Source organism: Lipophrys pholis (assembly GCF_963383615.2).
Source record: "Lipophrys pholis genome assembly, chromosome: 2".
NCBI classification, from domain to species: Eukaryota; Metazoa; Chordata; class Actinopteri; order Blenniiformes; family Blenniidae; genus Lipophrys; species Lipophrys pholis.
The window spans coordinates 29,219,640-29,233,809 of record NC_137636.1 but is presented as its reverse complement, the minus strand read 5'-3'; the positions used below and the strand labels follow the sequence as shown (position 1 = coordinate 29,233,809).

Here is a 14,170-nt window from a genome sequence, read left to right as displayed (position 1 = left end):
CCGGTGGTAGTTCATGGCAAATCAATATCAACTCTCTCCTGGGGGTGACATGTCCAAATTGCTTTCAAACTCATTTCCACAGCAGAAAAGCCAAGACAGATAGCAATTTTATTAGTGCCCTCCTGAAAGGGTAAGGAGCGATGACCCAGCAAGATAATGGGACAGCTACTGTAAAAGAAGACAAAAACGCCTTTTAATGACTCTGATCAGAGTCAAACCGACTGTGACCGGCTATATCAACACAAGCAAGCTCTTTGTTTACCAGGTAATGTGAGCACAAGCATGAGGGGCTTTCCATCAGAGGGTTACCTGCCCCGAAGGCCTGAATTAATTCAGAATGATATATTTGTTATTCTGTCACAATGAAAGCCATTCTTCTACGTAATGCAATTAATTAGACAGTGTTTACTGTGCGAAACAAAACAAACTCCATTTTGATGTTAATGAGAGGCAACATCTCTCACACGGGGATTTAAAAAAAAAAAAAAAAAACTTATAAATATCTCTCCTCACATTTCAGAGCCTTCTTGCACCACTTGAGCCAAAGGATTGCTTTTGGGGGCTGCATTTCAAGCAAAAGTAGAACTTTTATAAGGCACTGTTAAAATGTATTACCACTTTTTGCAGTGATGTTTAGTTACTGATAACTACTATATAATCAATAAAGTCATTCAAATTTTTCATGACAACTGTTGTGGAGCTACTGTCTCTCTCTGTGCCAAATGGTCACATTATATTCTGCCAAAGCTTTTTGTCTGAGCACTTACTGTTTTTAAATCTGGAGTTTAAGGGAGTAGGAGTTGCTTGTTTGACTAACTCAGTTCTCCTGTCATCAACATAAAAGATGTCTTTTTGCAACACTACCAGGAGTACTGTCATGTAGTATGTACCCCGAATAAAGTTCTGCATAACAGCTAAAAAAGTGCACCTCCCCGGTGTGAACAGATGCAGTGGAGCGCTTGGATGACCGACAAACTCAAACAGACCTAAATATTGTTGTAGGCTCCACCGTTTGACTTCTGACTCATGTAACCTCAGCTGAAAATAATGAGCGAGTGAGTCAATAGACCCACACAGAGCTGACAGCTCAGCTAATGTTTGGCAGCCATATTAATACAGATACAGTGTGTGCTCGTTATCAAGGCATCATAAATGAAACAGACAAACAAAGGTAATGCTGAATTTACTTTTCTGTGTAACTAGTTATGGCCCCTGGTTTTTCATTTCATTATGTCCTTGGGCGAATAACTGAATGCAGGTTGAGCATTTTAAATAAAAACTGTGTCCATTGGTGTGCGAGCATGTGAGCAACATACTATCAGACCGTTGAAGCAGTTGAAGTATAGTCCATTTTACATTTAAGATTAACTTGTAAAACACTGGTAAAAAAACATGAAAGTGTGAACATTACATTCAAAAAACATGCATCAGATTTTCACTGTAAAAAGATGAGAATGTAGAAATACATTATACATTCTTCATGTTCATAGTCAAAAACTCTTTTGCAAAATTATTGTGGACCAGTTGATGACTACAATGTAAAAAAAACAATTCAAAATAAACTGTTTTAAAATCAAACTTAACTACAGTGTGCTGCTGTGATTTAAAAATGTTCCATACGACAGTTGGTATTTCACATACAAGCAGCAGTGTGATTTCTGTGGGAACATACAGAATGGTGAACGTCTCATACTCTCTGTACTATTTAAATCTGCCTTACTTTGTTGTGACATTTTGTCTTATGCAATATGTCCTCACTGAATATGCATCCTGCTCATTATTCACATATTTAAGATGTAATTTCATTGCCATTCATACAAAGGCCAAGGAGCATACTGAATGAGTGTTTCCTAACAAACAGTTATAAACCGTAGGTAATCCCTCATTATGCTAATGTTGAAAATGAAATGTTGCACAAAGTAAAATGAAGAGTTGAGTAAAGACATGTCATTCTTGCCTGTACTGCTGTAAAGTGCACACACACGTCACTCTACCTTAATCTAGAGCCACAGTTTACAATATGTTGCCTGACAGCGCAGCCTTATGTAACCTAAGATTAATTCCCTCGCAAGTTGGCTTAATGCATTATATACTGAGGGTAAATACATTTTTCATGGCGGTACAGAGAACAGAAATTAAAAAATAAAAGATGACAGATTGAAAAAAAAAAAAAAACATGTCTAAATATACATCTGTCGTTATATTCAAGGAAACAAAGAAGTTGCTTGTTACATAGTTTGGTCCCAACTACTGACACCATCCCGAAGCAGGACCTTCCACACCAGTGTGTACGTCCTCATGCACAGAAACAGGTACAAAAAAAAAAAAAGAAGCTAAAATTAGCTAAAGTGTGAAACATCTCAAGGGACAGTGTTTGCAACATCTGTCATTTCCTGCGCTTAAACGTACGAGAGGCGGATTCAGTGAAACAAGTGAGCATGTCAGCGAGGCAGCGAGGCGTGATGAACCGAATACATCATACCTTGAGCGATGTAACTACTCATGTGACATCTGTTCTGGCACAAAGAGCTGAAGCAACAGCTGACGAGAAGCTGCTTCACGTACGTCTCAAACTAAGCTCCTTCGTGTGCATCGTTTTGTCGTCGGCATTTAATCATGTGTTTTATTCCTCTTCCTAATCTGTCATCTTTATGCTAATACTGCGTTCTCTCCACTTCACTGATTTGAATTACAAATTGACTGGAAAAAAAAAAAAAAAGTAATGTCAATTTTCCATTACGCACACGCACATACAGTTACAGCTGTGATCGCGTCGAGCGCAAACAGCCTAAAGGAACGAGGCAATAAAGGAAACACGTTTGGACAAAGTGTCACCAATTGAACTATTCAATGTGGTGAGCTGCTATTCGATCGAACAAAGGCACAAACGATGCCCTCTTGTCTCTCATATTGACAAATGTATGGATAAACCATCAGGTAGGGTGTTACTCTAATCAGCTGCATTGTTCAAGGATTAAATATAATTTGATTTATCAGTGAGTCAAAGTGAAAAGCTGAGCATTGGCCGACGTCGAATCAATTGTCGCCATAAAACATGACGATAACTCAGATTCCTTTAGAGCTGCCCCCTTTTATCACACGTCGAGTTAACATGAGGCCATCAGCCACAGGCGACTCGCACATCAGGTGCGCCACAGTCCACCTCCATAAGCTGATAAAGGCCAACGCTGTAATGAGTGAGGCCTCAACACAGACTCCACTCCGCAGCTGTTACAACGCCGCTAAATTAAAGAGCAGCGTGAGCACTCGCTGGAAAATTCTAGTATCCAACTAGTATTGGATAAGTTGAATTGTGTTCATTTTGTCGTTCTAAATACATTTGGTACGGACTCTTTTTTTAATGACAGGTAAAGCAGGAAAGGTAAAAAACTTTTCCTGCATTAAAAAAAAAAAATCCATAACATTAATATTGGATAAGGCTTGTCTGTCCACCTAAGAAAGACACACAAACAACAGATGTCCAAAGCTTCAACTGAATAAAAGTGACAAGGAAAATTTTTTTTTTTAAATATGGACAAATGTCACACATAAATGTATTTGATTAAGAGTTTAAAATGACAGATAAACAAGGAAATCTTTACCAGGAAGCTAAAGGGTTTTAGTATAGTAATTACTGACGGATGAGATAAGACAGGTCATAATCTGATTCAGACAGGCAGGAGGACTCTGCGCAGGAGAAGCACAAGCACTTACCACCATCTTATTTTTGGACACCCAGCAGTCGGCGGGGAAGTCCTGCAGCATGGGCACCAAGAACTGCAGGCAGCCATCCCAGTGACACAGCAGCAGCATCATGCCGATCAGGTTGACTATCCGCACCATGGCGCTGGCCAGGTCATAGGTCATATGGAAGATCTGAGGAGCGTCAGAGAGAGAAAGCGGGGAAGGAGTTAGCGTACGATGACTCAACACGCTAATGGCCAAATCCACGAGGTCTCCCGAGACGACCAAGCACAGTCAGACATGCACACATTCTCCGGGGGAGATTTTCCTCCCTCACATGCAGTCCAGAGACCCGTGGGTCTTTTCCCTTCACATGTCATGCACGCACTTTTTGTGGCTTTGGAATCAGACGACCACGTACTCAGCCTAGTGTTTTATGTCACTGGCGTCCACCGGGGACAGCCAGCGGACGGGGACCGCAGCTTTACCTACTGCTCTGCTCTTATCATCAGCCACTCAGCACAAACACAATAATGGTACAAGGGTCGAGGTGGCTGCACTCTTGAGGTGAGAGCGTCTGCAGGCTCGGTTTGTTAATCCTAATGATAAATATACTCATAAGGCGCACCAGGACTTCTGGGCCGGTGTAGATTTTAATGGCCTCAGCCATTCAAAGCCTCTTAATCCCATTGAAGACCACAGTGTGCACCGCTAACCTCACCGCTCCTTATTAAAATCCACTCACTGCCTTTAAAGGGCTGGTGACTGAGAGGGGATATTCCATCTTTACTTTGGGAGACGAGAGCATCTTCATCTTCCGTCCTCTTCATCACTGACAACAGTGTTTAATCATGGTCCTTGCCCCCTGTTTATTTTTTTCTTTCTCCCCCATCCGAATGCATTCAAAAAGTGTATTTTTTTCCTTTGTGCTCAGGTTAGGGAAGGGGCTGACTGCAGCTGCTGCACCGTCAAATCACATCAATTTAATTCTGTCAAAAAGAAAGAAAAAAAAAAGCTAGCGTGAAGTCAGAGGTACGCCTGGGAAAATGTGCCTCTCACGTTGTGCGGAGACATCATGGCCCTTCTTATCTGTCCACACCACAGATACACATCGAGACTTCCCTGTGTCTGCTCTCCAACTCTGTCGCCTTTTCTCTTTGGGCTCTTGTTCAAAATGTTTAGCCCCGGGGCTCTTACACATCACCTCCGCTGAATCATTTGCCCAGCTGCACCTTTTTCCTCGCTCAACCCACCGAATCCCCTCATCTCCTACACTTTGTGCTCACAGCTGCACGGAAAATGTGCCTTTTTATTTTGTTTCCCCTCTCCTCATTTATTTATTTTTTTCCAAGGAGAAAGTTCTCCTTTAAGCACAGCACGTGATAAGTTGTATTAGCTAATATGCAAAGTCGATGATAAATTTCCTGTCAGAGCTGTAAAGGCGATCCATAGCATGAAAGTGTTAAATTCACTCTCTGCCAAATGAATAAATAATGAGGTGCCCCCGTCCATCTTCTGCATTGAGTCGGATACATTTTTCATTTTTTAAAATTGGTATTTCCAGACCGGAAAGGGAAGAGACTTAAAAACTGCTTTCCACTGCAGTGGTACTGCTTTAAAATCTATAAAAACTCTCTCAGTCACAGGCAAATTCAAATATATCAATTCCCCTGACATTAATGTCACAGATATGAAAAGTACACCGTTCTGCTTGCATTTTACATCGTCTTGAACACATTTACCCTCAAGGATACTGTAAAGAACCCATTTTGTAAAATGAGTTTTTTTTGTTTTGTTTTTTAAATTAAGGACATTCCACTTCATAGTAAAAGATATTGAGACAAAAGGAGACGCAGTTATTAAAAAAGAGGGATACAGGTTTTTGGTGGATGTAGAAAAAAACCCGGAGCTTCAGCTGGAGCTGTTTTGACCGGTCTTTTGTGAATCCGCCAACCTTAAAGCAGTACAACACTGACATAGTGAAGAACGACAAGCACAATTACCTTGAGTCTGCTGAATAGGTTTAACCATGAGCCTCTGAAATGGTTCATTTCAGGACACAGCTCTGCTTTGTGTAGGTTTTCCTTCAACTTGTCAATACAGTGAAAACTCTCTCTCTAAAACTCTACAGTGTCAGCACGTTTCTGAAGTAGCCGGAGTCCTTTCAGTATCTCATGGTACAGCCTGAACGACTCATTACTACAAATAAAGTCCCACTACTTTCCTACTGTAGATGTACCCTTGCTCTTAAAAACTGTGTAGAGCATGAACGTTTGAGAAGTGTGACTGGTAAAGCCACGCAAATCTCTGATTGGTGGCCCAACTGCACTGTGACTGCAGGAAGGTGATTCCCCTATCTGCCTCCACAGCTGTAATCAATTCAAATAAACCCCACGCCAAGCAGGAAGAGCTGTTCCAATGATGAAAAATTAAAGAAGATTGGTTCTGTTAGAGCTTTGTTAAAAAGCCATCACTCCGAGGCAAAGAAACGAGGCTGTGGGGGGGGATAACTGCACCTCCCGCTGTGGTCTCACCACCTCGAGTGCGGCTGGAATGCGGGGGCGCCCTAGCTCGGGCATGGTGCTGCCAGGGGGGCTAGGGCCAGGTTCCCCCTCCCCATTCGCGGGTGGAGTAGTGCAGGATGGGATCTTGCGGTGGCCTGGAGGGGGACACAGGGTGGCTGGGGCCTTCTCTGCCCCACCGGGATTCGGGGGGGGGGGGGGTCTCCTGGCCCGCTCGGCCCGAGGGCCCTGCTCCGGCCGGTCTCGGCTTGGCGGCTTGGATCGGGGCCTGGGGCCCTGCACCCTTTATCCTTCTCTCGTGGGCTCCTCTTGGCTGGGGCGTGGCTCTCTGGGGTGGTTCACTGGAGCATTCCAGGGTCTGGAGGGCTGCCGAGCGTAGGAGTATCGGTGTCTGGGCCCGATGGCCTCAGGCTCTGAGGTGTCGCTACAGGCCCCCCCGCAACAGTGCCAACCACACCCAGTGGACAAACCCCATACACACACACACACACACACACACACACACACACACACACACACATTTCACTGAGATGTGCTGCTGCTGCTTGCTTGTTTTCTGCCATCGTTAGTTCAACTGTCAAAATCATGTTCTTCTTTTGTTGTTGCTTCTTTGTTCATTTATGTTCCTGCTTGAAAATCATGTTACTGTCTAGATAAAGCTGCTCGGGCTGGTTTAATCGAACAACAGTTGGAAAGTGTTTGGATCACCCCCCCACAATCTTCTCTCTTCTCTCTCTCTTTGAGTGTTCCCCCCTGGTTTAAAGGCAGCAACCGGAGGACACTCCAGGTCTCTTCCTGTTGCAATAGCAAAAACTGTTCTGACACCGGAAGGCTCTCAATCACATATTATTGTTTGCCCAAGCTGCCAAACAGGACAAGGGGGAAAAAAAAAAAGAAGAAAAAAAAATGGCAGAGAGAAAAGGACATTTGTGTTCGCCATAATTTAACATCAATTAAAAAAAAAGCACTGTAAAGATGTATTTAACACAAGTGTGCAGACCGTTTGCATACACTGCACTGCACAACATGGCATGTCACATGGGGGGATGATGGATTGCTGACCACTTTCTTTTAATTGATAGGAACACCGAGTGAGCCTGGCAGTATTTAGCATCAGCATAAACAAGAGAGCTTTGATTGATGAGGGCACAGAGACGCCGCACAAGTTTCATACAGGGGGCTTGTTTTCACCCTCACAACCCTCATTAAACGCTGCCATATGACAGGCGATACCAAAATGTTTTTTTTCCCCCCGGTCGTTAATCAAAAATCTGATTTTAATAAAAGATCTGTTCCAGAAAATAATCCTAGTTATAACTTTACAGTTGTTACAATTTTTATATGAAATTTTGTTTTTTTACTTTTGGACTATTTCCACCCAAAATAATTGATTCATTGGTGATGGTAGGTAAATAGAGACATTAGACACGCAATACACACATACACATCATATATTTTATAACCTCCTAGCTCGAAAATGAATGAAATGTTACTTTGTTTTTATTTTCAGTACACACAAATTTCTTACTTTACCGTAGTTCCTCTATCTGAGACACGTGTATAGAGCAAGCTTGTGCTCGGTGGATTACAGGTTGAAAACCCAGTGTTGACAGGTTACTACTGACCCGGTGCCCACCATGGCAGCACACTCCTCCTCGTCTGTGTAGTTAAATTAACTATGAAGGGAACGAGTTAAATGCAGAGAAATCATTTCCCTTAGGGGATTAATGAAGTGGACTTCCTTTCTTACGGAGCCCTTAAAATTCACCAATTAATTGACAAACATTTCATTCTGGACTACGACCAAGTACCGATAAATATCAATAAATATCAATAAATAAATTGTAATCAAACAGTATCCTTGTGAAGCAGTGATCATGCAAGGGCCGGCAGGCGGTGGGAGAGTAGATGGAGGCAGCTGCTGCGTCATCTCCAACAGATGGAGTGAGAAGAGCGTGATCCAGGTGAGAGAATAGATGCATATGTCCCACGGTGCTGACGGTAGCTGCCCAGACACAGTCAATGTCGCACTATACTGAGGCATCTGGTGTTTGCTGCTCGCGCCGTTAATGATGATGAATGTTTGGCATGACGGCGTCTCCACACATAGGACAAAACTAAATTCTTCTCTCGTGTCGGTTTGCTGATGCCATTGTGTGCACTGAATCTCTAACACGTGTCTTTCCTGCCACACAATAGAAGGCAACCCCAGGCTGCATGCAAGCTTCACTGTCTTGCTCAAGTCAGGTTCAAATGCAAAAGTTTAGTTCCTCGAGCAGTAGATGAATCATCATTAGCGCAGTTGACATTTTATCACAGTTATTTTTATTTCTGCGGATCTCTTTTGATTTCCATGAGGTGCCTCTCCCATCTGCTCTGTATGGGAATTTATTATTTATTTTTTGCAGTTTTTTGGGATTTATTCAGGAAACAGCCGTTAACGTCATAAAATCAAATCAATTAGTCTTTGGATGATGACAAATCATCTCTGAAGATTTCATGCAATTCGGGGTGATAGTTTTTGTGAAAAGTCGGTAAAATACCAACTTCTCGTACATACATTCATTTGTTTAGACATACTAACCAATGAATAAATACACACAGGCGAAAACATAACCTTCTCGGCCAACATCGCTGGTCGCCCAACATTCGTAGGCGAAGGTAATAAGCCACATTATAAATGACGGATGTAGAGATAAATGTAGGCTTTGAAAGTTCAGTATTACAAAATCCTTACTTTGCTTGTTTGGGTTACAAAGATGGAGTTTTGAATATATATTCCCAAGTATGAATTGCATCTTATTGAACACACAATAAAGCATATGCACAAAAGTGATTTTGTTGATTTGAAAATATTTGTGGTTAATATGAGGAAAAGTACAAAAGCTTTTGATTGATGCAGTCAATGCATTTAAAGGTTTAATGTCGACACTACTAGTCTCTAGGTGTAAATGTGAGTTTATATGTGATTATCTCCTTGTGTTTACCCTCTGATGGACTGGTGACCTGTTCATGCTGTGCCTTGCCTTCGAACACAGTAATCTGGGATCAGCTCCAGCATCCTGCTACCCTCAGTTGCATGACGCTGTAAAAAAGATGGACGGATGGACAGTGGTGATTTCAACGTAATCCGTCTTTTTCTCTGCAAATGGTGCTAATTATGTACGAGTACTGGATGTTTTCAGTTGAGTACATTTATTGTGTTAATTGCAACAAGCTCCATCCTGATGTGTTTGAGCGAGACACGATTTCCTCCTGATGAGTAATGAAGTTTATCAACTGAATCAAGCCATGCATGTCTCCGAGTTATTTCTAATCATCCAGCATGATGGCAGGTTCCGGGAGTAAGCGGCGGGCAGGAGGTTACTTTTCTCACTGTAAATGCCTCGACCACAGTGTCGCCCTCGTTGGACGGCGAGCGCGACACGTGGAGAATGAGAAGCAGGCCTGGGAGTGGACCACAGGGAACACCCTTCCATCATCTGTCTAAACAGGCCTGGAGGGCTCGGCTCACAAAAACCACTCTGATTCTGCTGCCTGCCCAAGATGAGCCGTTGGGTTTGCGCCGGATTACACATTTCGGTCTAACAGTTTTTTAAGCAAATCCACTGTGGGTATTCATATCACACGCGGCTCATTCAGCGTGTTGAGGACCTGTCACCGTTGCTGGCAAGCCTCATTGTGCAGTCAATAATAGCCCATTAAATCCATTCTTCCTGCTTTTCTTATCTGTGAAAGACCAGTCCTTGGCGAAGGTAATGGGTCAGTGAGCGGGGAGCTGATTAGCCGATTTCCCTTATTTAAATTTTTTGTGGAGATTTACTGAGTGGAAATGAAAGACACTTCATTCTCTTTTTGGACCCATGGGGAAGCCACATGGCTGACTTCTCTCACAGCACCTGACGTTTCGTTTTGTCATTCCATTACCGCAACACAAAGCCAGCAATGCCGTCCGAGCCATAAATCTTAACAATCCCAGCTGCCAATATCAAATAAAAAGAGGCGTTCAGCTACTTTTTAATAAATACATTACACACTGCCGGTGTAGCAGCAGACCCCAAACCTCTCACACCTGAACGTATTTTACTACACACTGTACAATAAACTCTACTTTCTTTTGTCTTTTAAAAGCTCTGTTCACTGAATAAAGCACCTAAATTAGTTTCAAACTTTTCCTTTGTAAGCAAAGGTACTTAAGGCAATGCGACACCATCTTAGTTTGTCTTGCACTCAATCAAACTGTACCCTTTCACCCTGGTGTGGATAAATGGGTATGGATTTTATATGGGAAGAATATTCATGTTATGCATGTCTGTCAATTTTTAACTTGTGAAATGATAAACTGAAAGAAAAGTCTTCCATTTCCTAAATGTTGTGGCCCAGACTGCCAAAGAAAAATCCTGCTAACGTCTGGTTCCGCTGGCTGGGAAGCTTTTTCTTGTCCCTCTTAACGTCGACTATCACTGAATATGTCCGGGCTCTGTGTGCACACAGTGGTTATGCAAAAATACAACAAATGGTTTTCTAATAACATATTGATAAGCATCCCTCGCAAGGGAGTCAAATACAATGTGAGGCAGACTTTTTCTGCAGCTGTTCATGACACGAACAAAAATCATTTTGCTGCCAATATTGGCAAGCATTTTCTGTTTTATCCCATTTTCACAAAGATATAGAGGTAAGAAAAAAAATGAAAGCTAAATTAAACTTCTCTTTTTTTCATTTCTTAAATTGAAAATTAAACTGATGACCATGAAACAAACTTTACCGTAACGTCACTCTCATGTCAAAAGTGTCAACCGGATTCTGTTTGTCCAGACAGGTTCAACACTTTAACTTTTTTAAAACCTTTAGTTCTGTCACACTGTGGGCTCGGCTCTCATCTCACGGACTCATCTCCATCCACGCTACGAGCGGCGCCTCAAGGGTCGGCCCGTTGAGACGACAAGTTGGAGGCATCAGACATGATGGGAGGAAGCCCTCAGAGCTTAATCATTAGTGCACTGCCTTGAATCTGATTTAACAGGATGACTAATCTCATCCAAATCACTGGTTTGTCAACAGGAGACAACTCCAATGAGGAGGATATCCGGTCACAGTCTTATTTTTATCCCGATGAAAAGTGACAAGACAAAGCTGACGAGGGGGAGACGGGGGGGGGGGGGGGGGGGGACGACGACAGTCAGCTCGGTATGTGTGTGAGCGTGATGGATATCTGCACACCACACTGAACATCGCAGTGCATGGCAGTGTCGTACTGGCACCTAGCCACCGCCACCAAAACCCTGTTTGTCAACAACATACTGTCAACATGGCGGTCGTGAAAAGAGCCTCATATGTGGAGTGGAAGAGGAAGCAACCAGAGATAATTTATGACAACTGAGATAAAGGGGAACTTTTAAGACGGAGATTTCATGAGCTGGCGGGGGATCGGGGCATTGCTTGAGTTATGTAAAAGGGTGTTAGTGGTGTTAGCAAAGTTTGGATTAGAGTCTTTGAGGGGGTGAAGATGATGATTGATTGATGATGATTGCAGTCGCAAACGCCCTCAGCGTATCTTGTGCTTTGTAATCTAAGGTTTCTTTTCTCTGCCGGTAATCCCGGGCACGTTAATCTGGAAAGACAAGCAGGATTCAGAGGAATATTGACACGTTACAACCCAGACTTCCGAACGCATCAACAACAATCGTGTGACTGGCGCTTTTCCAATAAAAGTTCCATCTGTGCATCGTTTTACTATGTGAATCGACTTACTGGAGAATGAATTCAATCACAATTGTAATTGAAGTTTTACAAAAAGCCATGTGTAATAAGTACTTCATATGATAGCAGTACACCTTGACAATGTATTAGCTTGTCAATCGTGTCTAATATGGTTGTGGGGGCATACATTTTTCCCTCCGCTTCATCAGCCTGTGAAACAGTCTCAAATTGTCTTGGAGAGATCATAATACGCTTAAATGGATTTCATTAGGTTCAAATCATTTTAATGTTCCGCTGCTGGCTTTATAGAACTAATGTATGCCTCCTCTGTCCTGGGGGAGAGCTCTCTCCTCCAGAAGTTCGCTTCAAAGGTCGTTTGGGGACGTACACCCTTATGGGGGTCTAAGGACAGAGGATGTCATATGTTTTGCAGATTGCAGGCCCCCTTAAGACAGATTGTCCTGACTTGATTCCGAGTTGTTTCCCCCTGCAAGTGTAAAATTGGGGAAGATTACTCATACTCTATTTTCATCATCGCCATCATCCATACAGCGGCAGTGAGGGCCATGACAATTCTTAAAATTTTGCAGCACTGCTTTGACCTGCAATCCACTCTGTTTTTTTTTTCTGGGAAGACCCTGCTGGAGGTCAAGAATCATGCTCAAGGACACTTCAACAGTTCGCGCCAACACGTCTGAGCTTCAGGGTGCCGGTGCAATATCTTCTCCAATGAACACGCAATTATAGTCAATAACAACAAAGTACGCACAAATATGCAAACATCTACACAAATCTAAACATACCACAATGGATGTATGGATTTGTGTTTGCATTTACATCAATACAAGTAAAAGAAATGATATTATTTCTATTCCATGACTCACTTCTGTGACTCACATCTTACACAAATTAGTAACATTGTGTTACAGGCCAGGCACCAAATGAATGATAAACGTGCCTACAGTACCTGTCAGTGAGCAAAGTCATCCACATGTTTTTTAATCTTTTTGTAATGTGTAAACTATTTGAAGTTGCTGCTGCTCCTGCAGATGCGCTGCACACTCTCCTGTTTCATGTTACAACTGATCAAGTTGAAAGTCCCTGGCAGGCCAAAACAACCTTCAAGTCACCAGAAAATGCCCTCAAGCTCCCGACAGGCTGTCCGCGTTTGATTTTCTCCCTTCTGATTCCGTCCGTACAGTATTGGGCTGGAAATTCAATGTGAATTTGTTTATTTATTTAAGGCTTCAGCACAATCAATACAACGTTAGAATGTATACTGAGCATAGATTCGATTGCTTAGCACACAGGGGTTATCGGGTTTCGAAGAAATTATCCATACTTTAAACAACGCTACCATAAATTGTCAATTGACTACACAAGGCAATCATACATGTCAGAGCTACTTCCATGATCTGCCAAAAATCGATTTGAAACAAAGAAAAGGTTGTTTGATTCACCACATTTACATCAATTATATATGTAGGTATTTCTGCTTTCTATTGTAGATCAACAGAAGTCTGACTTCAAGTCGTATTTTTGAGCTCGGTGCCGACATTTTCCAAGGTTGTTCAAATCAAAGATATAATTGATTATAGCTATGGAGATCTTCACAACAAAAAGCTAAACTTTTCGTTTCTTATCTTTATATGAAAGTCTACAAATTTCCGTTGTCCTAAAATATTTTGGAGAAATAAGCTTTCACTATTTCATAATTTCACTTACAATAAATTCAGTCTCAAAATTGTGTGTCTTTGTACAATAGTCAATAGTTTAACCCTCCACTCATTTCCTTAAATCAGAATTTGAATTGTGCTGGGGTGAAAGCAGCCCAACCACAACATGTTTGCCTGCACCTGCACCTGCACCTGCACCTGCACCTGCACCTGCACCTGCACCTGCACCTGCACCTGCACCTGCACCTGCACCTGCACCTGCACCTGCACCGGCAGCTTTACAGGGGCTGCAGAGAAGTCCAGCCTCGCATTTTGAAACCCACTGATCTTGGACATGACTGAGTCGGAGTTGTCAAGATCCCTTGTGTGTCTTTATCAAGTTTCCGTCTGCCTGTTTGTCGCTTCCTGTTTTATTTTGTCTTACCCGTGTGTCTCCATGTGCTTGTCGTTTCTGCTGCCTGTCTGATTGTGATTTGTCTCACCCATGTTCTTCTTCCCTCGGTCTATAACAAACCCTTTTCCCTGTGTGTCTGTACCAGATTGTCTCGTGCCTCGCCGTGACATTCCCACGTCTTCCTGGACTTA

General features: G+C 42.6%; 1 protein-coding gene across 1 annotated transcript in view; it reads right to left on the bottom strand.

Moving 5' to 3' along the window:
* The window catches only part of hcn4 (hyperpolarization activated cyclic nucleotide-gated potassium channel 4), a gene marked incomplete at both ends in the record, with an annotated part of 75,006 nt that overhangs the window by 34,702 nt on the left and 26,134 nt on the right, over nt 1-14,170 (bottom strand). Inside the window, one exon of the mRNA XM_080490216.1 lies at nt 3,715-3,876. Coding sequence (XP_080346342.1) covers nt 3,715-3,876 — 162 coding nt within the window. The remainder of the gene's footprint in view (nt 1-3,714; nt 3,877-14,170) is intronic.